Genomic DNA, 26,907 nt, shown 5'->3' on the forward strand with positions numbered 1-26,907 from the left:
TGTGGATTGTTGTAATGACCAGCCGGCTGGTGTGACTGTTGGGATCACCACCTGCTGTGGTGCTAGGCGAAAAGGAGGAGCGGTTCAGTGCAGAGAAGGTGGAGGTGTTGGGATGGCGATGTGCTGTGTGACTGCTTGAGCAGAGAGAATCTGATCTGATGAGTGGTTAACGAGGACTTGAAAACGTGGTGTGCTCGCTCCTGCCCTGCCGCCCTGTCAGTGTCTCTGCTGCTCTCTGCTTCTGTAGCTTTCCATATGATGGTCAATATTTTGTGGTGCTTTTAGGAAGAAGTAGGAGACTCTTGTGGTTGTGAGTTCCAAGGCACTTTCCAAACCCTCTGCATCAGGTATCTGCTTTTAAGCAGTGAGCTTCTGACTAATATCTTTGAGCCACTTCAGGAGCGAAGAGGTTTGATGCTGGCTTGCCAAAAATGTAGAATCACTTTTTCTAGCCTGAGCTACTTTCGAGTCGGCTAATAAACAGCCATTTGCAGTATTTTCCCTACCCCAACTGGTGACTTGACTGCTTTGGTCAGGAGGAACATCAACTGTCCATAGCTCCCATAACAGTCAGATTCCCAAGTCTTGGCTTCGGAATCCTGCAGGACATCCAGAATTTTTTGATAGGTGAGCATTTTTTCTATTGTTTGAATAAACCCCAGAATTTCTTGTGGTTTAAGTGCGCTGTGAAATCTCTCGGGAGCTTAACAGTTGCTGATCTGATCTGGGCATGTTGCTGTGTCCGAGGAAGCAAGGAGCTCGGGGCAGCCGTTGGGCTCGGGGCAGAGGAGGTCCTTGGCTTTGCTGGTGACTGTGTTGGCCTGAAGTCAGTTGTGTGACCTCTTTTTTTGTGAGAGGACAGGGGTGTTGCTGGAATGAACTAATAAATCAAAAGGGCATGGGAAAATTACCCGGGCAGGGAGATTTTCCCCAAGATGTGTTGTGTTTCCTTCCCCTCCCTACTGACAGTGCAGCGGTGAGTGTCTGTTTTTGGGAGTCTTCTACTAGCAAATGCCATTTGGTTTGTCACTTTTGGCCTTGTTTCAGGTGACGGAGCCAGCCGGGAGCAGATGGCCTTGATCCTGTGGGCTGAGCTGCGGCTGCCTCGGATGCGGCTGTGTTCTCTGTCTGCCTCTGAATCCGATTGCAAGCTGCAATATTAGCTTTTCTCTCCGCTTGCCGATGACTTACTTTTTAAATTTCCTTAACACCCGGGTGCGTTTTCCAGATGGCTGCCGCTATTTTTTTCCTCTTCCATTTTCACTGGGATGATGACAGCAGGGATGACAATTAAAATAGTGCTTGGCCTGATCATAGTTTGATCATACAAAACGTATTTTCCCCAAGTATGCGAGAGGTAACCAGCCCCCAGCGATTCCTGAACCTGTGTATTTTGATACTGATATTCCAGTTCTAGCTGAATCTTTGCACGTTATAAATAGCTGTGGACGCCGGCAGGATCGCAGCTACAAGTGCTGCCGTTCTCCAGAACGCTGCCGGTGCTTGCACAGTGCAGATAATTTGGTGAAATCTGTAGCTGGCAAATGTCGCTATTGAAACCTGCTCTAGGAGCCTTTCTGCCTGTACAAAAGAGGTTTTAAATGCTTGGGAGTGCAATGTGTTTGATTTCTGCACGCGATAGCAGTCCACCTCGCACCAAGGTATAATTTGGTTGGAAGGAAAATTAATGAAGTGGGAAATGAATACAGAAGGCTTTTCCTGCAGTGATGCTAAACCTGCTGGTTGGTACTTGAAGCAGCTTTCTCTAGCGCTGTATGGTGACTTCTGAATGACTTCTGACACCTTCCCACAAGAGGGCAAAGTTAACAGCCTTGGGGCAGCCTAGGCTTCCCATTTCCTAAGTGATGTGCAAAATAAACATTTAATATGGAACCTCCTCCGTTAGCCTTTGCCTCCCGTCCTTTTAAAAAACCAGAACAAACTAAAAAAACCTCAACGAAGCAGGTGCTTGCTGAGAAGTGGATAACGGGCTTAGGATTTTTAAAATGTACTTCATTTGAACCCTTGATCCTGAAATTAGGCTGAGCAAATCTTTGCGTTTCAGAAAATCCTCTCCAGTGACAGTAAACTGAGCTGAGACTCCGAGATCACCTTAAAAGGTAGAAAGGGGTTTGAGAGGCTCAAACAAAATGTCATGGTTACCATTCAAGGTCTGCTTTTCCCCAGAGCTGCTTTTCTTCCTCTCAGGCATTTACGGTCAGGAAATAGTGATATCGTCAAAATATTATTATAAAAATAATAATTTAAATTCCATTGTGGCTGAACACCCCCACTCCCAAATTATTATTGAAAAGGGAATTTTAAATAAAACTTGTTGTATATTGCAAGGGTTGATTATTTTTCTGCAATTTTACCAGCTCCAGGGTATCTCTTTCCTTCCGTGCCTGCTCTTGCAGATGTGTTGAGCTAGCTGGAGTTGTTTCATGTTTGCTTGATGTATTTTGTCTTTTTAATCTGTATTGTTCTACCTATGTTAAAAGCCTACACGTTGTTGTAAAACAGCTGCTTTCACATCTGTCCCCGCCGTTGGAGCGTGCCTCTGAAGATGCACTGTGCAAATGAAGCCCCGAAATGCTGCGCTCTGGCAAACGTTCCGGCTCGGTTGCATAGCCGCAGCAGGACGTGCTGGCATCCTTCGTTCCCTGCCTCCGTTTAACGCGGTCCGTCCGCTCTGGTCTGCAGCGGCTGAGTTGGGAAATCGAGGCGAGACAAAACCTGATGGATCCCGGGAAGCACAGGCCGATGTTCACCCCAGGCAGGTGAGGTGTGCTGCGTGTGTGAGCTTCCCTGGACTCTCTGTACCACGGTAACGTGTTAAATCTGCGAGCGAGTGGGGTGCGGGCTGTTCTCCCTGCCCAGCACCTCCATGGTACCAGTTTACAGGTAACAAACTGCTGGTTGCAGCTTCAGCTGCAAGAGCGACTTTGGTGCATCGGGGACCGACAGCCTACGAGCGAGTTACTACGAGGTTATGAAGTTCTTTTCTTTCCTGAGCATCCTGTGCTTAGAAGTAAGCCGTGTCTCGTTGCTTTTAAATGGCTATTTAAGAGAGTACACTCCGCCAGCTTCAGGACGTGACTATAATGACTAAGTGCTGGACAAACCTGCCAGCGAGGGGATGGATGTTAACCCAAATGTTCTTGTCTGATATTCCAGATACTGCAGTGGTTAAAGCTTTTCAGTCTGTCCACCATCTCCAAATTGCATTTTGGGGGTTTTGTTGGCTTTTTGTTGTTGTTGTTGGTTCTTTTTTTTATGTGCTCAGGTGACAGAGAACGTTTCTCTCATGCCAGATCCCATCTGACACTGGGCACCTCCTGCAAAGCCTCGTGCAGGAGCAGAGCTTGAGGGCAGGATCTTGCGCTTTGTAAACGGCAAAGAGAGTTTACCTCTGCTTTAGCATACGATTTTGTCTTATTCCTGGAAAAATAATTGACCTATGCAGAACTGGAGCAGAGTTGGAACCAACACCAGTGGGACTCGGGGGAGCGTGCAGTATGGAAATAAGTTTGTTTTACCAGTCAACCTGTGGCCCGGTGATCTCAGCCCACCATACTGTGCATCTCTGGGATGTGGCTTGTCTTTACTGGCAGACAGTTTGCGGCGCTTCTCGGAAGAACAGTGGAGTACAGGAGGGGAAGATCTGTGTTACTGTTTGATGCAACTTTTTGAACTTTCCCCCTCTCTCACTCTCCTGTGTTAATTCAGGTCTCAAACTGGAAGGTGAAAGCCAGCTCCCAGTCTCTCCCAGACAGAGCTACAGGAATGAGGTCTCAGATACAACAGTGATGTCACATCCGGGTTAGAATTTGTTTTAAAAAACCACAGAAACTTCCATCCTGCCAGCTTTTTCTGTTTTCTTATGTGAGACGAAGGAATATGCCCTAAATGCAAGAGTGTGCGCCGATCCCCAGACCCTGCAGACTGGCTTTTCTTTGTCACTTGTCCTACAGGTCTCATGCTAGAAGGGAGGGATGCTGAGCCCTGCGGCTGAAGACCTGGGGAAGGAAGATCTCGGAGCATGAGCCTGGGCTGCCGTCCGCCTGCAGGAGGGTTGCTGGGGAGATAACATGGCGTAGCAGGGACATCGGCTGTCCTGGCCGGAGGGGAAAGCTGGGTGGGATACGCTTCACCCTGTGAGGAGCTGAGATCGTTTCACTTCCCTCTGCATTAATGACAGAATTACTCACTTCTCTTAACCAGAAGGCGGCAGGAAAGGAGTACGTGTGACTACAAATGGGAGTAGTTTTTCTTGCCGCAGTTGACGTTGCTGAATGGTGCCCTGGCAGTGCCTTGTCCGTGCCTTCTCCTGACTTACAGCTTCCAGTCCCAGTGGTTTTATGCTCAAAACTTCGGTGAATGTACTGGAGTAGACAAGCGGGGGAGGTTTCCTGGTTTTAATGGCTTATTTTATTGTACAGTACAAAAGAAAAGGTCAATTTATCCATATCTGGCAGCCCTGTGGGAAAGACTTGGGCAACACTTCCAGGTCTAGCATAAGCACAGACCAAACTGCAGATGTAAGCAACCTGGTCGTGGGGCTTTCCAGCTTGTGAGGAGATCTAGGAGGAAAGATCATTTGTCTTCTCTGGTGTCAGCCGCTTGTTTCTCCTGCAGGTGCATCGTAAGCAGTTCTCTAGAGCGTCTGGACTTCAGTAGTGTCTGTCTCATGGCTCCTAAGGGAGCAGATGCATTTGGCTTCCAGTTGCTGCAGAAATACAGGGCTCCGCTGCTTGGACACCTGCTGTGTCCTGCTGCATGCTCTGCTCAGAGGACCCTGTGATCTGGCCGCTCTGCGGCTCTGCAGGGAGGAGGTTCGCATCGGTGTGGTGGAGCATCCCTTGTGCAGACCTCAAAGCCCCAGCCTGGGAGAGCCCGCGGGGTGGGCTTGGCTGCCTGTGCGGCGAGCAAAGGGGGAAACGAGATCGCTTCTGTGGCTCCCCCTTCTGTGGCCTGGCTCCTCCTCATTTACATCTCTCACGCTGTCAGATGTGGGAAAGGGAAGAGCCGTGATGGTGACCGCAGGGATGAAGCTGCTGGTGCTGGACCTGCCCGCGGGGGGGGCACTGGGACGCATCCTCGCCCCCCGGCGCAGGGGTCCAGGGAGCAGCTGTGGCCGAGCTGCTGACCAGTTCCCTGCTTCCCACGTGGCCCAGCGCCCTCAGAAACGTGGTTTTGCTTTCTACTAAGACCTATTTCTGCCTTTCTTCTGAGCCCCACAGAGGATACTCGCACCTTTTGGTGACCAAAGGATCAAAGGGGGCATCTCCTGTGAGACTGCTGTTGTGGGGCTCCTGGCTGGTGTCTATGTCCTCAACCAAATGTCCTCCAAGCCCAAAGGTGTAATTTTCCCAGTTGTTCGTGCTGGAAGCTCACCTGGTTCCCGGCGGGCTCGTCGCACCCATGGTGGGTTGGTTTCCTTCTCCTCTCTGGGCTCGCACAGCCCTGATGTCCACTGGTGCCAGCAGCCGGCGCCTCGCTGCAAAGGCGAGCGAGCAAGCTCTGCGCTCCGCTCAGAACAACCTAGAATTAATTCAAAGACGGCGTCTTTGAACCCACTCTTTCCATCCGAAAACCTGGCAGGAGCCAGGAGATGAGGGCTGAAAATGGGGGAGCAAAGGTGGGCCGAGCGGTGGGTGAATGGGAGTCACAGAGCAAGAGCGAGCCAGGAGCGGGGGCTGCTGCTGGAGGGGGAGAGGGAGTCGGGGGAGGCTGGGCCCGGGGGAGGGTGCTGTGGCTGCGGGGGGCTCCCAGGCACTCGAGCCGCTGTGGAACCGGAGCCTGAAGCTTTACTTTAGTGACTGGTGTCAGCGCTAGCACAAGCGTTTCCTTGGCGGGAGACCAAGCACGGCTGGGTGTATGAGCAGGCAGGTGGTTTGGCAACAGCTGGCGGGGAAAGAAGATTTTTCGAAGCCGATTATAAATCGCTGATTTTTGTCTCTTGGTTTCCCCTGTAAGAAATACACCGAAGGGAAGCCGTGCTTCTTGCAGAGCTCCAGGTCAGCTGCAGTGCTGGGGCTGTGGGGATGCCCCTTGTCATGTACATCGATGCATCTGCGCCATGGGATGGGACGTGTCCCTAGCTGTTCCCTGGGGATAAACTGGGTGGATTCCGGTTGAGAAATTCAGCCAGGTGAACTTTCAGAGCTGTAGCTTAAAGTGAAGCTATCCAGCTGTCTGTTTTATCTTTTTCCTTTCGGCCATGTAGCAAATGATCTGTTTTCTTCTTTATGTTCTCACTTCATGTTGTATTAGAGGCAATCACCACTAACGGCGCCTTCTGAGATGCGGTAGAGCTTCAGCTTCCCCAGTTTTAACCAGAGCAGCTGATTAAACTTCTTTGCTTGTGTCTTGATATGTTTGCGCTGCCTGTGCGCACTTCAGCCAAGCAGCAAATGAAAATTTGATGTGGGTTTTAAAGATAAAATTTGGATTTTCTTCAATTTTCAGAGTCATCACTGACACGGTGCCGGGGGGTGAGCGGCGCAGGGGGGACGCTGCCTTCGCCCTACGGCTGCTCCTCCCTTTCGGTGAACTCCAACAGGCGACGTGCCGCTGCGAGGGAGTCAGTTGCTGGAGCCCCCCTGACACTGTCTGTGATGCTGTTCGCGGTTTCCCAGGAGCCTGGAGATCATGATGTTTCTGTAGGTATTTACCTAAGGCTCCCAGGCTTGTTTCCCAGTGCAGCTGGTTCTTCTCCCAGTCTCTTTCCCTTTGCAGGGGTGCTCTCTGCGTTCTCTCCTTGTCCGGCAAAATGCTGGAGACAGAGCAGAGCCCGGAGTCAGTCTGGGGGTGCTTTGCGCACTCACCCCTGGCGGAACAACTTGTTTAATTCCCTCCAGTTCTCCATCGCAGTGGGAGTGGAGGAAGCTCGTGGGAAAACATTTCTCTCTTGCTTTGCCCTGACCCGTCCGAGGCTGTGGTCCGGCTGGTGTGTGAACCGTGAGTGACCTTTCTCTTGGTGCTTCCACCCTGGAAGGAACCGCGTTTCCTGCAGGAAAACGGGGCACGCCGAGGCGCAGCCGTGGGGTCACGGTGTCTCCCGTGCCACGGGCTCCGGTGCCGGTGCCGCAGGCCGGGCCGGCCGGGAGGCTGCTCTCTTGTTGCAGCTTTTCTTTTGGTTTGTGCTTGAAACTTTGAGAGCTGTTCAGGGGGAAAAAGTGGTTTGGAGGGAACAGGAGGAGGGAGGGATGGAGGAAGCTCACTGGGTGTGAAACCCTGTGGGGATTCCCAGTCCTGTCCTACAGCCGCAGGAGCTGCAGCTGCGTGGTGGACACAGCTCCTCGCGGCTGCGTCTCCAGTTTAATCCAGGTGTGTTGCCGAGCTGGGGTGGAGCTTGGTGAGGAGCTGGTCAGGCCAGCAGCTCCCGGCAGCTCAGTCCCTATCCCTTTACCCTACTGTTCTTAAAGCATAAATAAAAAGCCCTCAAAGCACACATCCAGTCCTTACTGGGAGGGCTGGGTGGGGGCGTGATGCTGCTTGAGAGGAAGAGGAGGGGAGCAAGCAGCAGCTTTGGGATGTTTTCAAACGCCTCTGGCTGCAGGATGTGGGGCAAGTGTGAAATGCAGGGTGCTGCCAGCTGCCCGGCGCGGGAGCAGCCCTGACGTCGGCTGCTTTCCGGGGAGGACAGCGTGGGCCAAACACGCCAGGTGGCACGGGGGCCCCCCTGCCCCACGGTGCCCCACCAGCGAGCGCCTTGGCTGCTGGGGAGAGGGGGTCGCGCTGGCCAGGCTTTGGTCACCCAGAGTAGCGGGCTGGGGGTGACATGTGCTGTTTTCTCTGCCAGCTGCTCCTGGGCTGCAGGAGGGAGCCAGTTCGACCCACGGGGGGCCACTCTGTTTGGTGGCACCACGTGGAGGCATCACATCAGAAGGTCTCCTGAGGCCTCCAGACCATCCAGAGCAGATATTGCCCCAGGTGAGGACACCAGAGTTCTATGGCTTCAGGACTTCCCAGCCCAGGGCAAATCTCCGCTGGCTCCAAGCATCAGATGAGTGGGTTTTGTTCGGGTTGGGCTCACGGCAGGGTTTTGGGGATGAGGAGCGGGTTTGTAATCCTTGGCCAGTCTCAGCCCTTCATGTGACCTTGAGCAACGCCATGGGAATTTTGCCCTGGTGCGGAGCTTCTGCCATCTGCTCTGGTTCACTTGGATGAGGAGTGTTTCTTTCTTTTCCTTCTTGATTTTTGTACTTAAAACTTCCTTGAAAATGGAGGAAATGAAACCACAGGGCTTTTTTGTGAGTGATATGGGAGAGTTCAGCTTCTTTCCAGAGAAGAAATGAAATTTAGGGTGAAGTCAGAAAAACCATCTCCCCAGCCATTTGTACGGGCTGGCAGGGGTCTGGGGGCCGCTTGGTCGGGGCGGGTGGGGGTGACCCAGGCCGTGGCGGCCCTTGGTGGGGTGCTTGGGGTGCCACAGTAACACGGTTCATCTCTTGATTGCTGCAGAAGGTCCCATTGGTGCCGGTGCCTGGGATGTGGAGCACGGATATCGCAGGGTGGTACCTGCTGATCCCACCGGACAGGTTCCTGTGGTGGGGCTCAATCTTTTCTCTGTGTTTTTTGAACCCTTTCCCAGCTAGGTAAATCCAGGCAAACATTTTTGCCCCTCAGCAGCTGGATTTGTTGAGGATTTGGGGGTGCATGGGGACCCTGGGGGGTTACGGGACACACAGGGGGTGGAAGGGAGGTGGAGAGGAGGGGTAGATGGTGGTGAAGGGGAAGGGGGCCTCCCTGTCCTTATTGCCTCGGAAATGTGGATTTTTGTCCGTCTCTTCCTTAGCAGTTGTGGGAGAAGCCATTTGTGCTGACTTTTGTGGAGGGATTGGCATCGGGCAGGTCCCTGTATCCAGATGGGCCTGACTTGCACCCCAGGTGCTGGGTTTGCCGAAATCCCAAGCAGCAGCAGGAGACCCAAAGGTCTGTGGGCGGTGGGATCCGAGCGCCCTGAGTCTGTCCTAGGCAACAAGGGGCTGGGTGCCGGTGTCCCGAAGCAGGGACTCTGGGGACATGAGCCAAGGTCCAGGATACAACGGGAAATAACGGCACCTTCTCCTTCCTCTGCGGGAAGCTCGTCCCCTGGCTCCTGTCAAAGCCCCCGTGCCGCGCGCTGGAGGCCGGCGGGGGACTTGAGGGACGCGGTGGGGACAGGTGCCGTGAGGGCAGCGCCAGCCGGCCGGTGGCCTTTCTGCGGCCCTGGCGGGGTCGGTGGCGTGGCTGCGCAAGCGAGAGCCGCCCCAGGTCGCTAGCCATGCTGCCTGAAACCCTGTGGGGGCTTTGCTGCCCGAGCTGTGCCGAGCAGTCATGGTGCCAGGGTTGTCCCCAGCGCTGGCTTGTCCCCGGGAGCAGTGGGAAGGCCAGGAGCGGCGTGACCCTTGGCGCGGGCTGCTTGCCCCGGCACCCCCCGCCTCGCCTGGCCAGTCCCCACGGTTCCTCCTTGCTGGGGAGCTGCTGGTGAGTGCATGACCCTGGGTGCAAGTGCTGAGATCAGTAAGCGAAGTGCCTGGCTGCGCTCTCTGCCTCCATGTGACTGCCGTTTCCGTTAGCTCCTTCCGCAGAGGCTATATCGGTGCTGTACGCCCGGAGGGGGGGGAGAGAAACCAGGCGGCTTGCACCTACCCGTGGCCCCGAGGGTCCCCCGAGGTCCCCCGAGTGCAGCCGGAGGGGCTGCCGGCCGCAGGATGAGTTGCAGCAAACCCTGCGCACCGCCCCACGCGGTGAGTAACTGCCCCCCAATACCTTTGCCACGGGAAAACCCCGCCGGGGGTTTTTGGGGAGCCCTGTTTGCCAGCTTGAAGATCTGTGGTGGCCCCTGAGTTGCTAATGCCCACGCTCGCAGGAGCTGCGGCTGTGTGGGCCCGTGCCGGGGCTGGCGTGCGCCGTGGGGAGCACCCTGGGCACCCCCAGATCTCTGCATGTGGAGTCCTCCGAGGGGCTGCGGGCAGGGTGCTGCTGCCCGTGCTGCTGCCCGCGCTCCTGCCCACGCTGCCGCCAGCCCTGCAGCTGCAGGGAGCAGGGTGGAAGGATGGAGGTGCTTCTGCTGGTGGAGGTGGCCAACACTGGGCAGCAAAGGAAGGCTGAGCTGAGTGAAGGAAAGCGTGAGCTTCATCGGAGGGGCTCAGGGGCTGAAGGCAAGCTGAGGCCGCTGGATTTTGGGTGCGGTGAGGATGCAGCAGGGTCCTTCTCCTGCCGCCGTGCGTGCAGGGTGGTGCTGGAGAAAGAAGCCTGGGAGGACATAAACTGCCATGTGTCAGCTCCAGCCCAGGGAAGGGCGGCCTTATCCCCACAGATTAATAAATGCTTTTTTTTATAAGACACCGGCTTATCGCTTTTGGCTCTCCCAAGGAAGGAGACAAGCCAGGAGGTTGGCCCCTGCTCCCTCTGCTGCGAGGCTCTGGCTACCTGGGTTGCCAAAAATAACCCCCAGCTTTCTTCTTCAAGCACTGGCAGTTATGAAAACGCCGCTTGCTGAGACCTCACTGGGACCTGCTCATTTGCCTGAGGTTCAGCTTTTCCCCAGATGCAAATGCCGTCAGCTCCAGTTCCACCAAGTTAGTAATGGGGCATCTCACGCTGGGGAGCCCCCGGTCCCCCAGGACCTCTGCCAGGGACGGGTGCTGGAGGGGACTCGGTGGTGGCTGGTCAGTGTCCCTGGGGGAGGAGTGGTGTGGAGAGGAGGGATGTGAGCCCTGGTGGGGGGGAAGCCTCTGCGCAAGAGTTGCAGTTCAGGGGCGTTTGCGAGCAGCTGTGCAGCGGTGATGGTGCCTTTCCCACACGTGGGGACCGGGCTGTCACCTCCTCGTCCCTTCTCCACCCCTCCAGGTTCGTCTTGGTGGACCCCACAAGGGCTCCTGCTGGGGTGGGTGGGCTCGGTGCCAGGGCTCTACGCTGTTTCTCCATGGGCAGCTTGCAGTGGGCCAGGTCTTGTGGGGCCTGGTGGCCACCGCTGTGGTATGTTGGGAGCCCAGTGCCTCTGGGGGCAACAACAGGAGCTGGACGCTGCCTGCAGGCAGCAGCTGTGGGCAGGAGGCTGGCCACACAGAAGGGTCACCGTTGCCGTGATGGGCTCCCTGGGAAAGCCTGGCCCTTTTGGGATGAGTGATCTGTAGCTTTTGACCTTCTCACCTCTGTCTCTGTCTCCACAGGAGTGCCACCGCTGAGATGGAGGCCCTGCTCCCTGGTGTCTCCCTGCTCCTGGTCCTCCTGGCAGCGGGATGGGGAAGCGAGGCGGTCACAGCCTGGGCACCATCTCCGGGTGGCTGCGAGCTCGTAAGTCCTCCCTTGCAAACCCTGGCTCATCTTGACTGCTTGGTCCAGCCCAGCAGAGCCCGGCCGTGTCAGCATCCCCAAAGCTTCCCTCCCCCAGCTACCAGCTTAGCTAAGGAGTGGACTGGGGTGCCAACGCTCTAACTGTAAAGCCACCTCCTCCATCCTTACTCTGCTCCCCAGACTTCTCCCTCCTCATCTTGCCCCAGCTCCTACCTCTCAGAGCGGTGTTACATATCCACGTCTCCCTTTAGGTGTGGAGCACCATGGACTGCACTGGGAGGTGGCTGAGCTCCATCCCAGGAAATCTTCGAGGTGACACCGAGGAGCTGTTGCTTGATGACAACACTATCCAGGTTCTGGGCAATGCCTCTCTGCTCTCGTACCCCCAGCTGTGGCATCTCAGCTTGACCAGGAACCGGCTGGAGCTCGTTGAGCCCGGTGCCTTCCTCAGCAGCCAAGGCCTCTGCGTGCTCTCCTTGGCAGACAACCTCCTCTTCACCAACTACTCGCTGACAGCAGCTGCTCTTTCTGCTCTGCCAGCCTTGAGGACACTGGACCTAGCTGGAAACCGCCTCACTGAGGACATGGTATCGGTTTTGGTCTGGAACCTGTCTTCCTTGGAGTCCTTGTCTGTGGCCAGGAACATCATCATGAGGCTGGACTCATCCATCTTCATGAACCTGACACAGCTGTTGGAGCTGAACTTGGAGAAGAACTACATCTTTGAGATTGACCAAGCTTTTGAAGGGCTGCAGAGGCTGCAGAGGCTCAATGTAGCTTACAACTACCTCCCGTGCGTGGTGGAGTTCGGCCTGACCCAGCTCAGGGTGCTCAATGTCAGCAACAATGTCATCGAGTGGTTTCTGGCCCTGGAAAGTGATGACTTCTTCGAGCTGGAGGTGCTGGACCTGTCCCACAACCACCTCCTCTTCTTCCCTGTGTTGCCCCGGCAGAGCAAGCTGCGCTCCTTGCTGCTGAAGAACAACGAGATGAGCTTCTACCAGCGCCTTCCCAATGGCACATCCCTGGAGAACGTTACGGTGCAGTTCCTGCTCATTGATGGCAACTCCACCAACGTCACAACGGTCAGTCTCTGGGATGAGATCTGCCACAGCAATCTCTCCTCCCTGCGCCTCCTGGACATGAGCCAGAACCAGGTCTGGTACCTGCCAGAGGGTTTCCTGGCCCAGATGCCCTCCCTTACCCACTTGAAGCTCAACCAGAACTGCCTGGAGTCATTTCACCTGTCAGAGGGGGACCCCTTAGCCACGTTGACGGAGCTGGACCTCAGCCAGAACCGGCTGGAGGAGCTGGGGGTGGAGGTAGGCAATGGGGGCAACATCCTGCCCAACCTGCAGCTCTTCAACCTCAGCACCAACAGGCTGAAGGCGCTTCCTCCTGGGGTTTTCACCTACACCAGGAAGATCACTACCGTGGACCTCAGCCGCAACCGAGTTGACCTCTGTCCCCAGCCAGCTGTTGCAGGCGAAGTGGAGAGCCCCCCCTGCGTGGACATCAGGGGTGTTGAGACCTTGACTCATCTCTCTTTGGCCAGCTGTGGTCTGCGGGGACTGGGCGGCCACCCTTTCCAGGGGACGTCGCTGATGCATTTGGACCTCTCTGACAACCACCAGGCACTCTCCGGGGACCTGGGGTGGCTGCAGGACCTCACTCTGACACTGCAGGTGCTGTCTCTGAGGAACACCACCCTCTCCTCCACTGCGGTGGACTTCTCTGCCTTTAACAGCCTCGTGCACCTGGACCTCTCAGGGAATTCCTTGACTGTCTTCCCCACCTCGCTGGGCATCCTGAAACTGCGCAGCCTGGACCTGCGGGACAACTGCCTCCCGGCCCTGCCGACGGACGTTGTGCAGACGCCGCTGGGGAAGAGCCTGCGGGAGGTCTACCTCAGCCGAAACCCCTACAACTGCTGCACGCTGGGCTGGTGGGACTCTCTGCAGCACGTCAAGGGGTTGCATGTCCCGGACGGCCAGGAGGTGACCTGCAGCTATGCCTCCCGCACGCTGAGCCCCAGGGCACTGCCCGAGCCTGTCCGGTGGAGCTGCCGCTGGCAGACGGCTGACCTGGCGCTCCTCTACCTGGTGCTGGCTCTGCCCACCTGCCTGACGCTCCTGGTGGCCTTCGCTCTCATCTTCCTCACACTTAAGCAAAAGCTGCTGAAAATGGTGAAAAGCCGGTGTGGGGTGTCCAGCCCTTACTGATGGCTGAGGAGGAAGAAGGGCTCGTGAATGGTGAACGCGAGCGGGTTGTCAGGATTGCAGGGTACAACCCCTCCAAGGTGGGTGAGATGGAGACTCAATGGATGGAGGATGAGGGGGTGCTGGCAGAGCTGCCGTTCCTGCTACAGATGCCCTAAGGGTACCCAAAGAGTACAGGACCGTGTCCGGTGATGGAGCCTGGGGCTGTGGTGAGCACGCTCAGAGGACGCTTCTTCAGCAGAAACCTTCAGCTGAAGCTGGTGAGAGCCGAGCAGACACAATACCAAACACCTCTCAGCCAAAGGGGCACAGACAGTTTCCCCCACCACATTTTTCCCCCTGCTTCAGGCTGTTCCTTTTATTTATTCCGCCCCGTAGCCAAGTCTCCACCGCACAGCATTGTCTGGGGCTGCAGCCAGCCTCCGCGGGTTGCCCCGTGCTGGAGCAAGCATTGCGCGGGCGCTGCCGGGAAGGGGCTCCGCGGCTGCAGCCTCCCACCCTGCTCTTGCCAACACGGCAGCCCCGGGAGCACCCATGTGCCTGTGCTAAGGCAGGCGCGGCCAGCGGGGCTGAAGGGCACGTTGTTGCTTGGTTAAGTCACAATCTGATTAGAAAAGACCATTAAAAACAGCCCGAGCTGCAACGATGTGAAATGATTGAAAGGCAGAGGAGAATAAATTATATCGCTGGTGATATTTTATCACTGATTTCCTTTTCTCCAGCAACTGCTGGATTAAACAGATGTAAACGAGATAAAATACGAGCAAGCCTTCTCACTGTTGTGCAAGCCGTGCCCTGGTGGCCATGGCTCCTCGGGCCAGCCCCGCTGGCAGCACGTCCTGGCTCTGCCGCGCCAGCACTGCGCTACCTGGGGAAGTGCCGCGCTGGTCCTGGGAGGGTTTCCGTGGGTGGAAATGAGAAGTGGTGGTGGGTTGTGCCAACTCAAAAGCCCTGCTGAGAACCAGAGCAGCTTTATTCCTGTGGCACTGTCAGGATTTTTCCAGTGAAATCGGTGTCTGAGTTTAACGGGAGCACAGGGTGCGGGGAAGCGCGCGGCAGTGCCTGTGTGGGCACACCGACGGCTTGTCCTTGCTTGGGCTCGGAGGAGCGCGGTGCGGTGATGTGGGGTGCGCCGGGGGCTTGAGCAAAAAGGAAAAGAAACAGCATAGCTCAGACCATGCTGGACCAGCTGGCAGCACCGCTGGGGCCAAGTTCTGGCTCTGGAAACCTGCTGTCGAATCTGTCCCAGAAAAGGGGCTGCTCTTTGGCCCTATTTTAGACCAAAATAGCCAAACCCAAACCGGGCCCCAGCTGGGGAATCCCTCAGCCTATTTCAGCGGTTCTTTTGCCCGTAAGCTGTGCACCCGAGGGACAAGTGACCTGTAAACACCTCCCTGCGATACCTCCCATCGGGTCTGCGCCGGCACCAGGTCCCGCAGCCGCGTTTCAATGCCTCCCTGCTGGCAGGGTGAGCAGGGTGCCCCTGTAAGCACCCCCTCCCCGGGGCTGTTTCCCCCTGCTTTGGGTGCTGGGTCCAGCCTCAGAGGGTGGATGTGTGCGCTTCCTCCACCGCCCCGGCCGCTGCTGCTTCTTCTCCTTTTGGTGGGGGGATGTGGGGTGCAGCCGTGGGTGTGCCATGTAGGTGGGAACCTGGGGGACTGGCGCTGCCCGGGGGTGTGGATAAAAAGTGGGTGCTATTGCTCGTGTTGAGCCGATGTGGGGGATGCTCAATGCTCCTCCATCATGGGAGGTGTTAGTATCTTGGCATGGGGGGATGGTGCCCAGAAAGCTGAGGCTCACCTGGAGCTGGGACATGCAAGGGATGTCAGGGCAACAAGGCAAGCTTCCGCTCTCAGGGTGGCTGAAGTCCCTACCAAGCTGCTCTTCATCATCTTTGCAAGGTCATGGAGATCGGGGGAGGGTCTCGGTGACTGGAGTAAGGCAAACGTTGCACCCATCCTCAGTAACGGGCAGAAGGACATCCTGGGGAGCAACAGGACGGTCACCCTCATGTTGGGAAAGCCATGGAGTATGCTTTCTTGGAGCACGTTTCTAGAAGATGGTGGCTGGGGGCAGTCAGCGTGGATTGACCAAGGGTGAGTCACGCTTGGCCAACCCGCCTGCCTCTCAGGATGACATAGGCAAGGGGAGAGCAGTGGGTCCATTTACCGCAACTTCAGCCGGGCTTTCAATACTGCGTCCGACGACGGTCTGGCAGCCAAGTGAGGATGTCGCAGCCTGGATGGGTGGGCCGCCAGGTAGGTAAAAATCAGTTGGATGATCAAGCACAGAGGGTAGCAGTTAGCAGGACGCTCTACCAGGAGGCTGATGAGAAGACACGAGGGGTCTGCTCTGGGATCTGTCCTGCTGGATGTCTTTGTCCATGATCTGGAGGCGGCCGTGGAGTGCCTTTGTGTCAAGTTCACAGACAAGTCAAATTGGGACGACCAGTTGGCACTGGGTATGGCTGCTGTCCTAAAGGACCGGGGTGGGCTCGAGGAACAGGCCAGCAGGAACCTCACGATCCAGGGAGGCAATCACCTCCCTCAGCCTGGCCCTCATTAGACCTCACGCGGTGGGGACAGCCGTGCCGGGGGAGGGGGGTGCAGGCCCCGCCAGGACGAAGCTGGGTGCGGGCTGGATGGGGAGGAGAGGTCCCTGTGGGTCCCCTCCCACCCAAGTGGGAGGTCGTTACATGCTGTTATGTTGCAATTTTTGACTGGAAGCAGAGCAAGGCACGTGCTGGAGCCCTACACACCCTTTCCGTTCCTGGGAAAGCTGAGTCAGGCTTTGTATTTTTTTAATTTTTGGCAAGCAAGGCATCAGCTTCCACTTATTTTCTGAGGACTCCCTTGGACAAACGTAAGGTCACTCATCTCCAGTGATGACAGAGTACAGCAGTTTAATTGACATCCCCTTCAGATTTTTCACAGACCTGACTCTATAATTTCAGTGTGTAGGAGAGCTCGTCCAGCCCCCAGCTTCTCTGCTATGGCATGATGCCTTATTGATAAAATTGACGTGTTTTAATTAATTTGTGGTTTCGCAAAGGAAGCCAGGAACTAAACTAGTCTCAGAAGCAATTTTCAACTCCTCTTAAGTCACCTCAGCCATCGGTTTGTTGAGGCCACTCAGCTGGGGATGAAGGCCCATCCCACTCACAGCCACCCAGGTTCAGAAACCCAAAACCTGGGAAGCTTTTGGAGTTGCATGATTTTCTAAAGAATCCTGGACTTAGTCCTCCAGCTCTTACAAGAGGGCAGGATTCGGCTAGTACGAAGCGGTAGACAGTGGGATTAAAAACTTCAGTGGGATAAGTAAAATCTTTATTTGCAGAGATGAATTTCCCACTAACCATCAAACCTCCATTACCTGGAGGACCTTTTTGCTGTAGCTTTGCTTGTCACATCAGGTTGTCCCTTAGAATGATTCCAAGCGAGCCAGGAACTAAGCCCTGATGAGGCAGCAGGCATAAAGGTTTTGTTCTGCTCTAAAACAACCCCCAGCCTTTGTGACCTGCCCCCCATCTGCTTTTTTTTGGCTAGTTTAAGCACATTTTTCCTGAGCTGAGCACTAACTGAGAAAGCATTGTCTAGTAAGAAGGAAGCAAAACACATCACTTCAGCAGTCTGAAATCACCGTATTTTCAAAAGTACTTTCAAGACTAATTTTGTTTTGGTAGACATTCCATTTTTTAAATATAAGGATTTATATTTGTAAAGCTGAAGCTGGAGATTTACACATCGCTCAGGAAATGTCAGAGTAATATTCTAAATGCAATGTTGATTTATCCAGAAAGATTAAGATATATTTAACATTCCAGCAAGCAATAATAAATACCGTACTTAGACAATAAAGCTTTAACACTGCTTTCGAGACATAAATATTTAACACTTTGTTTTCTGAGAAAGCTGAATAGAAATCACAGCAAGGCAGGCTGGTGAGGTTTTCAGCCAAAGCTGACTGAAATGTAAACAAAAGAAAGATTAAATAATTCAGAATTATTTTAGGCACTCATCCATAGGAAAAGACTAAAAACACTCAATAAGTTCAGTTTCCATTTCATCAAGTTTGGCTTCTTAAACAAAGTTCACTTAAACCTGGAAGCGCTGCAGCACCTTAGGCCTTGGGTTCCCCGCAGCCAACGTAATGCGCATCAATTGCAGCAGCTGGAAACGGCGTGGAACAACATGTACGCTGGGAGGACTGTGAGATTGGTCTCTGAACTGCCCACGCAAGACATCTGTCCAGAATCAGATTTCTTCACCTGACTCCACGTCCCAGCCACAGGACTCCAGCTGTCCATCCTGTGGAAACTCAACCTCAATGTCGTAGATGAAATCCGGATCATCCTTCTTCTTTCTGTTCTTTTCAAAGAGCTCGTCCATGATGGTCTTCCTTTTGGCTAGTTCCTTGTCATCTAGTTTGTTCATATCCTCTTCTGGGTCAATGGTCGTTTCCTGCCGCAGCTTTTCCAAGCTCTCAGCCAGGCTCTCTCCTCCCAAATGGCCTTTCAACAACCTGTACAGCTTCTGTAGCTGACGCAGCGAGACTCCTTCCAGGTAAGCCTTGTGCCGAGGGTTATTCTTCAGCTGCTCAGCAGCCATGCTGCAGTCTAAAGAGAAAGCCACTGTGAAGACTTACAGCTGCAAGCAAATCTCTTCCCAGAAACACATCCCCTTCTCCCAAACCCTCAAAAGCAAGACCTCCAGACTTAGCAGAGCCACTCCTTGGGTTAAGATGTAGCCTTGGGCTCCTCAGGGGAGACAGTGTTACCCCAAACCACCCCTCTCTGCAATCCCGGTGTGCTGGTAAGCAGCTAAATATGCTGTTACCAACCAGCTGTTCCTCTCACTGTGTCTGGAGGGGTCTTGGGGAACACTGCAAGTAAATGCACCACACCTGAGAACTTGGAGAAATTCCTGACGGGCATGATACGCTGGCGAGTCTTATCCTTGCCGTCTTCTTTGTAGATCAGGATAATGGACAGGGGCTGAAAGCAGATGCCGCACTTCTTTGCAGTGTAAGTCATTACAGTTCTCGCTGCTGGCTGAAGTGCGGTCAGCTTTATCAGAGAGGTCCTCAGCAATGTCAAAGCTCACTGAAAAACAGGAAAAGAAAAAAGGGAAAGAAAGTGTGAGTGTCTCTCAGTGCTGTTCTGTTTATCAGAATTAGAGTGATACAAGTTCAGCAAAAACACGCAGCCAGGCTGCAAGTCTCCTTGGTTTCAGTGGAAGCTGAACGTGTCCCCGCACGCTCCGTGAGCTGGCTGCCGGGGCACAGTGACGCCCAGCTGCTGCTTTACATCTTTGTCACTACTCATCCGGGAGTACATACCACACACATATTTTTTGTCCACCAGCTCAGTAATGACACTAATGACACTAATAATGCTACTACTAAATGATACCTAAAAGACTTTTTGTTACATTTATTCCTTTTTTTAAGTGAAAAATGTCATAAAATAGTAAATCAATGTATTACAGTTTCTTCACAAGCAACTTTTACTGCGTATTATATCCATTGCTCTGAAAAGCCAGGAATTGCTTACCTACCAAACCCTTTTCTACTCTAACCCAGGCTTTTAACTTTATATCACCTGATAGCTCATACGAAAGCTCCAGGTGTGGCTTCAGGGAGAATCTGATTTTTCAGTAAAGATATGATGATGTGTTTTTGCTGTAAGATTATTTGAGCATATCTGGGGAAAAAAAATCTTCAGAAAAATGCAGATAAAATGAAAATTTGAAATGTCTTGGAACCCCACTGAAAGAGTTTCCACAAAATTAAACCTGAATGTTGCAAGAGATGCAACAAGGACAAAATTCTATTATACATACCTGTCTATTATATATATTTGCTTTGAAAGGATACAAAGTGTCCTTTATCTGTCTCTGTTGCTGTCACAAACCTGGGGATAGCGTACCCTTATTCAATATGGTAAGGGAGAACCTTGCATACATAATGTTGATGCATGTAACACTGAATTCCCCTTTTTAAAAGAAAATAAACTTAAAAGGAAGGGTACCTATTCAGTTTTTATAAAGCTTCTTTACAGTTTCAGAGTGATGTCAATACAGCACCATATCTGTAACCTACGTCATATGGGCCAAGGAGAGAGATGAGATTCAGAAATGAAGATCAAAAATAATTAAACTCCTTATTATGCAATGAAGAAAATATTAATTTTAAAGAGAGGAGATGATGTTCAACCATTTACTCCTTATCAAACTAAAACACACCATCCACGAAACTGAAAATCTGAGAATTTACAAGTAACAAATGGAAATACTCTTTACACAACACATTACCACTGGTAGAGCTTCAGCTATAAAACATTCATGAGGGTCAAGGGTGTCTTAAGATTTGAAAATGCTGAGCTGCCGCATGTGTGTGCTGAGGAACCGAGAACTTTTGCCTTACAGAAAAGGTGGAGAATGGGGATGAGTGAGGAGGAAACACCGACTGACCCGCTAAACATATGGCTTTATCTATACAGACAGCAAGAACAGACCGTATAAACTAGAATTTCATCTTAAAGTAAGGACTACTGAACTCCCAAGTATCAGCACGTCATCAGCTACTACATGAATGAGCTTAGGAAGTTAATCCATAATTATCCTTTTTACTCTTCCCTGCAGAATTCTGTCCTGCAGCAGGAGAGGAAGATGTCAGCCTGCCTGGCAGCAGCAACTTCTCTTTTCCTGCCTTAGCGCATTGAAAAATTGCATTAACCTTCAAAAGCTACTTTTAAGTTGGATTGCAAGGCCCTCCTTCTTTGTTAGAAAGATTCTCACGTAGGAAAGAGTTCAGATTTACAGTGATGTTCTCAATACTGAAAATTAACCACAACCTTTGGCTTTTAAACAGCTCTAGGAGTTGGGCAGAAAAGCAGAAGTCTCTCAAGAGCCACTTTCACTATTTTAAAACGAGAAACGAAGCTTCAAACGGCACCGAAATGGCTTCTTGAAGGGTCACTGACGATCAGAGCGAGACCCGCTCCGGAGCAGCGAAGAAACCCTCGGGTAGGCGAGACAAACGCGGGAGGACGCCGCTGGGGCCGCGCACAGGAGGGGCAGGGCCTGTGTCCCCGGTAACGGCGGCTGCGGCCGGCGGCCCCGAGCGCGCAGGTGGGGCTGTGCCCCGCCACCCGGCGCCGTTAAACCCGCTTTCCTAGCGCTTGTGTCCGCCGGACGAGCCAGCCCCGGGGCCGTACGCGGCCGAGGCCCAAGCGCTGGCGGCGAGGAGGGAAGGGAGCTGAGCCCGCCCGCCCCGCGCCCTCACCTCCCCTCAGCGGCGGCGGCGGCGCTCTCCCTCGGGGCGTTGCCACGGCGACGGCCGCGCGGCGGGCTCTGGCGCCGAAGGCCCCCGCGGGCTGCCCGCTCTGGCGCCTGCGGGACGCGGCTGCCCGGGCCCTGCCGCCGCGCACCGGGCGGCACCGGGCGGGACAGCGGCGGCGGGGCCGGGGCGGCGGGGCCCGGCGGGGCGGGGGTCGGACGTGCCCCGCGGGGTCGGGCGGCCCAGCGCCAGCCCGTGCGGAGCGGGCCCGGCATGGCGGGCGGCCCGCGGCGGGGCCGAGCGCTGCTCCGCGCCGGGCTGGCCGCGCTGCTCTGCGTCCTCCGTAAGTGCCGCCGGGCCCGGCCGCGGGGGAGCTGCTCCCCGGTGGCCCGGCGGGGGTGGCGGGGGCCTGGGCCGCGGCGGGGGTGGCGGGGGCCCGTGCCCAGGGTGCGGCGGGCAGCGCGGGGCGGGCGCCTTCGTGCAGCCGGTGCCGCTGCCCGGCCCTGCCCGCTCCGCCGAGCACCGGCCCCGGGGCGGCCGCACCGACGGCGACCGGCTCGGCCCGGCGGTGCGGGCCTTCGCCCCGGGAAGGCCCCGCCGTAGGTGTGCAGGGCCGGGCGCCGAGGGTCCGGGGCAGGGCCCGAGGACCCGCCTTGCTGCGGGTCGCGGCGCCGTTTCCCTGCCGCCTGCCGTGCGCGGTGTGCGGACTGTGTGTGCGGTTCTCTGGTGTTGCTCGGGGGTGCCCGCACGTGGGGTCCTCACCTGCTGCTCTGTAACCGCCGCCGTGTGTTCTGTGTCACCGCAGATGCGCAGGCGGCCTGTCAGGGTGCCGGCGTCACGCAGGAGCTCCTGAACGAGGGGTTTCACAGGTGAGCTGGCACCCCGGCGGGGCTTTACCTGTGAAGGAGGTTCTCTTTGCATTTGTGCACAGTTGTATCAGCTCGCTGAGCTGTGATCCGCAGGGAGCTGTGATCCCTAGGCATGGCCAGGCACTAGGAATGTGTTAGCATGATGAAGGCATTAATTCTGCAAGCTATAGCAGCAGAAGAACAGGAGGCCCCTTTATAAGATCTGTGTGGAGGCCGTTGGTAGTTCTGAGAAGTTACCAAAGACGTGAGACTTCATTTTGGTTGTGGATGTGGAGTCAGCGTGAGCTACATCATCCTAACCGGAGAAGGACAGCATGGCCCAACAGGGAACTGTGTTCCAAATTTGTCACACGTAGTAGGCGAGAGCTGCATCTCATCTCTGTGCACTTCAGCATATGTCTCTTGGGGTTTTGTTCCAATCTTTTGAAGTGCAGGTATGAACGTTTTCCTTTTGTTACTTGTTTGTAGGGACCTGCTGGTGAAGGTAGAACTTGGTGTGGTGGGGGAGGATGCAGGAAGATGCACAGTGGCAGCTAGAACTCGTCTTCCAGCAGGAATCTACGTGGATCCCTATGAGCTGGCATCACTGCAGCAGCACAACCTAACAAAGGTAACAACCCGGACGCTAAGACATCTGGCAGTTACTCAGATAAGGAGGAATATGCTCAGCGAGTTGCAATCTGTGTTCATTATCTTGGTCATTGAACAAAGGTGATTAATTTCTTTTCCCGGAAGGAGATGCCACACTGTATTTTCTTCTTGACATTTCATCTTATCTCTCCACTTGATCAGCATCGCCGAGTCAGGGCATTTTGTGGCATGTGCTGGTGCTAGTTCTATACGTAGGCATGTGTACTGGGGAGCTGCTGCTGCTCTGCTTAGCCCTGGATGAGCAGCGATGGTGAAAGGCTGGGAAGATGGAAGGTTAACCTCCACAGAAGAGGTGCTGCTGAGTTCTAAGTAGCGTGCTATGCATTTGGACTGAGTGGCTTTGCAGCTTTATTTTCACCACAGCTTTCCATGCTGCATTCCAGTCTTTGCTTTGCATTTTTGGTGGAGAGAAGAGAATGTGGCTTTAAGGTAATCTCCTTAGGTACTTAATGCAGTTAAAACATACGGATGCAAAGACGCTAGGTGACTTGTGCGGTTGAGATGCTTGCGGGTGCTCGTGTGGCTTTGCTTATACGCATCACTAAGCCACTGCCTCTTAGGTTTGGCTGCAGGTATGGTTGCACTGTAAACTTTTCACATGTAGAAATCACTCATTGGCATTGGAGAGGGACTTGAAAAGTTATTTTGGTAAAACTTAAGGACAAAATTTCCAACTTGAGCCTCCAGCCCACAAAATTAGAAAACAGAAAGAGGAATATTATTTTCCCTTATGATGCTGCAGTAGGTTACCGCAGCAGTGGCCTCTTAAATCCCAGAACCATGCACAAAATGTTCATACTTTTTTTCTCCCACATCCCTCCCTTTTTCTCTGCTTACAGGCGGTGTTAATTCCTGATGTCATTGATGTGGAGGCTCCAGAGTACTTAGCCACAGATTTTCTTCTTCTCTTGTACATGGAACCCGACCCTCGGTGTTCTCACTGTTTCAGAGCTGCCTTGCCTGTGCACGGGCGGTACCACCGGCCAGCAGAAGAGACCAGTGAAGTGCTGGTTGTTCTGAAGAGCCCAGAAGTGTTGGTCTGCTGCTGTGACAGTGAGATTCTTGTTACGTGCTCTTTTGGGGAGAAGGGAATAACCGCAGGCAATCCAGAGCTTGGAATCTAGTTCTTTATTTGTCTTCCGGAGATGGAGCTCTCAGTAGACATGTGAACATGAGGGGAAGATAGTGGCCCTGATAAAGACCACGTTGTCTTCCTCTTTGAATGCTGCTGCTGCTCCCTGACCAAACGCAGATTATTTGTCAACAGATCTCTTGGTGTTGCACTGCTGCCATTGTACCGTTGTACTGTGGCAGGCTGTTTGGGCTCTTTCACCTGAAAGCACTGGCAGTTGGTCTGTTTGTCACAGTCCTGGCAGGCCCTGGTTTGGTTTTTTTTTGTTTGCTCAGGCTGTGTTTTTGCAGTGTTTCTCTTGGCAGCTGAAGCTATGCAGGACGTATTTAATATTCACAGTCATGTATTTACAGTAATCAAAGTATTCTGATGGTTTCTAACACTTTCTTTCTGCATTTCTTTTTTTAAGGGGAGAATGTAGAAAACTGTGTGCCTGAAGGTTAGAATGGTTGGAGTCTCAGACTCCTGTGAAACCAGAACCTGATGTCCGCTGACAGTATTTCAAATTACATGAACAATGAAATCCTACAACTTTGCTACAAATTGTGTTTCCTTTCACAAAACCATTCTTGCTAGCTGCCAAGTCAAATGTGCCAATGATTCTCAGCTCCTTTATCTTTCCTTGCACATTAATTGAGAGATGATTTTCTGGGGTAAACTTGGGGGCAGGGAAGACTGCCTGGTCAATTAAAAAAGGGGTGTGAAATCTTTCAGTTTTCCTGGCATGTTTACTACTTATGAGCAGGAAGACATTTTTATTATTAGTATGAAAGCATTTAGTCCATTGGAGGGGAGTTTTTGCATGGGCCAAGAGGAGGCCAACAAGCAGAAATGGAAGAATGACTTCTTTGTTTTGGGGGAAGAGAAATAATAACTGCATGGCTAAAGGTGAGGAGTCTACAGGCCAGTGATGAATTCTTTGCCCTGTTTAGGACAGAAGTGTCAGGATACCACACAGGTGAGATTCTTTCTTGGGTACCTACTGTATCAGGAAGGGAAGAGTTGCAAAGTTCGTGAAGAGCACTGCCCAGCACCACTTTGACCGTGCAGGTTAGCTGGCATGTTTCTGTCGGTGCTGCTTCACCTGTTGGCTTTCAGGGAGTGGATTCTGTCAAGCTGTTGTGGAGGAAGGATGCCTCATTTGGCAGACTCTTGCAGGCCATATGGCTTCATCCCATCTGGGTCCTGCTGATGCATTAACGTCTTCCGTAGATTCCCTGTCAGCAGAGTGTTGGAAGCCGGCTGAAGTGGAAGCTCCCTGTTCAGGCAGAGGTGTCGGGCCCTGTCAGTGGTACAGCGTAATGCACAAACCTGTGAGTTCTTATTTCTGGTGGGAATCCTAGGTTCTCTTTGAACAATCGCTGCCTTTTTTTCATTAGCAATTTGCATAGTACAGGAACTAATCAGTAAAAGACTAGGTGTGTGATTCCCCATTAGAGAGACTCCCCTCTTCCCTTCTGACCAGCTTTTAATGCGGGTCATCCTGCCCTTCTGACATGCTTGTAGTCACTCTGTGTGCTCTTCTAGCCCTTTGTGATGGCTGCTCTCCACACCTTTTTTTTTTCCTTAACAGTTTACTTGGAATTCTAGGATATAATTGGCACTGATCAAATTGGGAAAAGTCTACAACAGAGGTGCTTCAGAGGAGTAGCAAGCTGGAAAACTACTTTATGATCTAAGGGAGTGGTAAAACTGTAAAGACTGAAGGAATAACATCTTAAAAAAAAAAAAAGGCCACTTCTATTTGTTTGGCTGTTATCTGATTGGCTAAGTATTTTGGAAAAGGTGAAGTTTCTTTATTCTGTGTGCAAAACCAAGGAAAGTTGGATCTTTAGTGTGGTCAGCAACTGCCTTTGATACTTGAATGGGGTGCAGCAGCACAGAGATTCAGAAATAAGCTTAATTCGTCTCATAACAAATCTGTTGTTTTAGTAACACACTTGCCTTCCTACATTTAAGATACCTGCAGATGCCTGGGATACCTTCAGGTCTTGTCCAAAAACCTTTTGGAGCTTCCTGACTAACAGATGAACCAAATAGTAGTTCTCCTTGGAGAAAACTGGCTTCTTGGTGATCTGTGGAATGCTCATTCTGACAGCTTCTTTCTTCCATGCTGTATTACATGCATATCCTCAATGGGAAGCCTATTTTAAGAGCAAAGATACAGAGGATATAAATGGCTACCATTTAAAAAGGGTAGGAGATAAATTTATTGAGCTTTGCACTGCATGAGTGGCTGGTGCTCCAGTTGCTGTGAATGGAAGGGTGATGTCACGTCTTGGTTTTGATTTCAAATCCCAGAAGAAGCCCTAGTAAAGGGCTAATTAAGTAGTAGTATGGTACCTAATCCTCTAAGTTGCAGTCAAGAAGAAATAGCTTGCTAAATGCCTGTAATCCATTTATTTTTCTTTGTAGGCATCTGAGGAATCGATTCTGCAGGTTCCAGTGGGGCTCAGGCAGCATAGCTCCTTAGTGTGTGTCGCGACTCTTCTTGCCACAGTGCTCTGTTCCAGTCTGATTCTCACAGCTGTATGCAAATATGGATACTTCTCCCCGGTGACCTCCTGAGGATAAAGAAATAGAGAATGACTGACCTCCATCCAGCAAAAATAACTGAATATTACATCAGCATCCTAAATGAATCCTATTATACTGTTATTTATATCTTAGTAACATGCAAGGGTGCCATAATGGGTTATAGTCTCCTGGTGCATGAAAGGTGTTTGTAAGAATTAGATCAAGGGGACTGTTTTGGTGCAGTGACAATAGACAAAGCGGACGGGGGGTAGGAACAGCACTTCAGAAAGCTGCAAGGACTGCCATGGGCAGTGTGGCAACAGTCAGGAGTGGAGTGTTTGCCTCAGATTGCCTCCCCCTGCTCCAGAGCCTGCTTTAACTACTGTGCTGCCTCTTGTACAGGTGTTTGTATTTCTTGAATTTAAAATAACGGACTCGGGGATTGGTTATTAAGGGTATGGAAAACATCTAGTCATTAAAGTTTCTGAATTTTAAGTTTGTTGTTTGGATGGGTTATGTATGAATTTGTGAAGAAACATTCTGTGCTTACCTGGGGCAGGAGAAGGTTTAAGAAATCTCTCGCGTTCTAAGTAACTGGGAGGGATTAGCTGCTCTTGGTCAAATTAGTTGAAAAGAGTTTAGAAAATCTGAAGGAAACTTTGTTCTGTTAGAAGCAGAAAGAGTAACCCTTGGAAGATGAAAGCTGTGAAAAGAGCAACTAGATGCAAATATTTAGAAGTCTTGGCATTCAGCCATCAGAGCAGTTGATAAATACAAGGAAATGGAGAGGAAATTACTTAATGGAAAACCTGAGTTGCTCTGGATTGACAGGCGAGATCGGTTGCTCTTGCTAGTTGTCAGTAGGTGGCATTGTGAGTTTATGGCAACTCCTGGAGACCATTGCTGGAGAAAATAGATTTTATTTCCTATAAGCTGAGAGTAAGTTAGTAAA

The 26,907-nt window shown here is 52.7% G+C and overlaps 3 protein-coding genes and 1 long non-coding RNA gene across 8 annotated transcripts; 3 read left to right on the forward strand and 1 right to left on the reverse strand.

Moving 5' to 3' along the window:
- The first annotated feature begins 217 nt into the window (after window positions 1-217).
- LOC129737034 (uncharacterized) lies at window positions 218-8,679 on the forward strand. The gene is made up of 3 exons (XR_008734381.1): window positions 218-6,669; window positions 7,808-7,938; window positions 8,470-8,679. It is a non-coding gene; the product is annotated as an uncharacterized LOC129737034 (long non-coding RNA).
- Window positions 8,680-8,763: 84 nt separating this feature from the next.
- On the forward strand, window positions 8,764-14,201 carry NRROS (negative regulator of reactive oxygen species). Of its 2 annotated transcripts, XM_027802338.2 has the most exons (4): window positions 8,764-9,737; window positions 10,462-10,571; window positions 11,166-11,289; window positions 11,541-14,201. In XM_027802338.2, exons 3-4 carry the CDS (start codon window positions 11,182-11,184, stop codon window positions 13,509-13,511), a joined length of 2,079 nt encoding a protein of 692 aa, XP_027658139.1. In that variant the 5' UTR covers window positions 8,764-9,737; window positions 10,462-10,571; window positions 11,166-11,181; the 3' UTR covers window positions 13,512-14,201. The 2 variants fall into 2 exon arrangements, with proteins under 2 accessions (XP_027658139.1, XP_005437193.1); XM_005437136.3 differs by lacking the exon at window positions 10,462-10,571 and having other exon boundaries at window positions 9,567-9,737.
- Window positions 14,202-14,353: 152 nt separating this feature from the next.
- On the reverse strand, window positions 14,354-21,688 carry CEP19 (centrosomal protein 19). Of its 4 annotated transcripts, none has more exons than XM_014278310.3 (3): window positions 21,549-21,688; window positions 18,411-18,609; window positions 14,354-18,123 (listed from the first exon to the last, which is right to left on the reverse strand). In XM_014278310.3, the coding sequence occupies exons 2-3, from the start codon at window positions 18,538-18,540 to the stop codon at window positions 17,762-17,764; spliced, it is 492 nt and encodes a 163-aa protein (XP_014133785.1). In that variant the 5' UTR covers window positions 18,541-18,609; window positions 21,549-21,688; the 3' UTR covers window positions 14,354-17,761. The 4 variants fall into 4 exon arrangements, with proteins under 4 accessions (XP_014133785.1, XP_055579281.1, XP_005437194.1 ...); XM_055723306.1 differs by lacking the exon at window positions 21,549-21,688 and adding an exon at window positions 20,793-20,879; XM_005437137.4 differs by lacking the exon at window positions 21,549-21,688 and adding an exon at window positions 20,362-20,530.
- On the forward strand, window positions 20,926-26,450 carry PIGX (phosphatidylinositol glycan anchor biosynthesis class X). Its single transcript, XM_055723304.1, has 6 exons — window positions 20,926-21,129; window positions 21,592-21,655; window positions 22,124-22,265; window positions 23,146-23,359; window positions 24,651-24,751; window positions 25,854-26,450. The coding sequence occupies exons 1-6, from the start codon at window positions 21,060-21,062 to the stop codon at window positions 26,004-26,006; spliced, it is 744 nt and encodes a 247-aa protein (XP_055579279.1). The 5' UTR covers window positions 20,926-21,059; the 3' UTR covers window positions 26,007-26,450.
- The last annotated feature ends 457 nt before the right edge of the window (window positions 26,451-26,907 follow it).

Source organism: Falco cherrug, chromosome 11 (assembly GCF_023634085.1).
Source record: "Falco cherrug isolate bFalChe1 chromosome 11, bFalChe1.pri, whole genome shotgun sequence".
NCBI lineage: Eukaryota > Metazoa > Chordata > Aves > Falconiformes > Falconidae > Falco > Falco cherrug.

What these genes read in the sequence shown, in the direction of transcription:
- CEP19 (XM_014278310.3), bottom strand. Translation starts at nt 18,540, where the DNA reads ATGACTTACACTGCAAAGAAGTGCGGCATCTGCTTTCAGCCCCTGTCC. An exon ending in GAATTTCTCCAAGTTCTCAG is followed by an intron (nt 18,124 to 18,410) that starts GTGTGGTGCATT and finishes CTTTCTCTTTAG; the next exon opens with ACTGCAGCATGGCTGCTGAG.
- PIGX (XM_055723304.1), top strand. Translation starts at nt 21,060, where the DNA reads ATGGCGGGCGGCCCGCGGCGGGGCCGAGCGCTGCTCCGCGCCGGGCTG. An exon ending in CGCGCTGCTCTGCGTCCTCC is followed by an intron (nt 21,130 to 21,591) that starts GTAAGTGCCGCC and finishes GTGTCACCGCAG; the next exon opens with ATGCGCAGGCGGCCTGTCAG. An exon ending in AGCAGCACAACCTAACAAAG is followed by an intron (nt 22,266 to 23,145) that starts GTAACAACCCGG and finishes CTCTGCTTACAG; the next exon opens with GCGGTGTTAATTCCTGATGT.
- NRROS (XM_027802338.2), top strand. Translation starts at nt 11,182, where the DNA reads ATGGAGGCCCTGCTCCCTGGTGTCTCCCTGCTCCTGGTCCTCCTGGCA. An exon ending in CTCCGGGTGGCTGCGAGCTC is followed by an intron (nt 11,290 to 11,540) that starts GTAAGTCCTCCC and finishes GTCTCCCTTTAG; the next exon opens with GTGTGGAGCACCATGGACTG.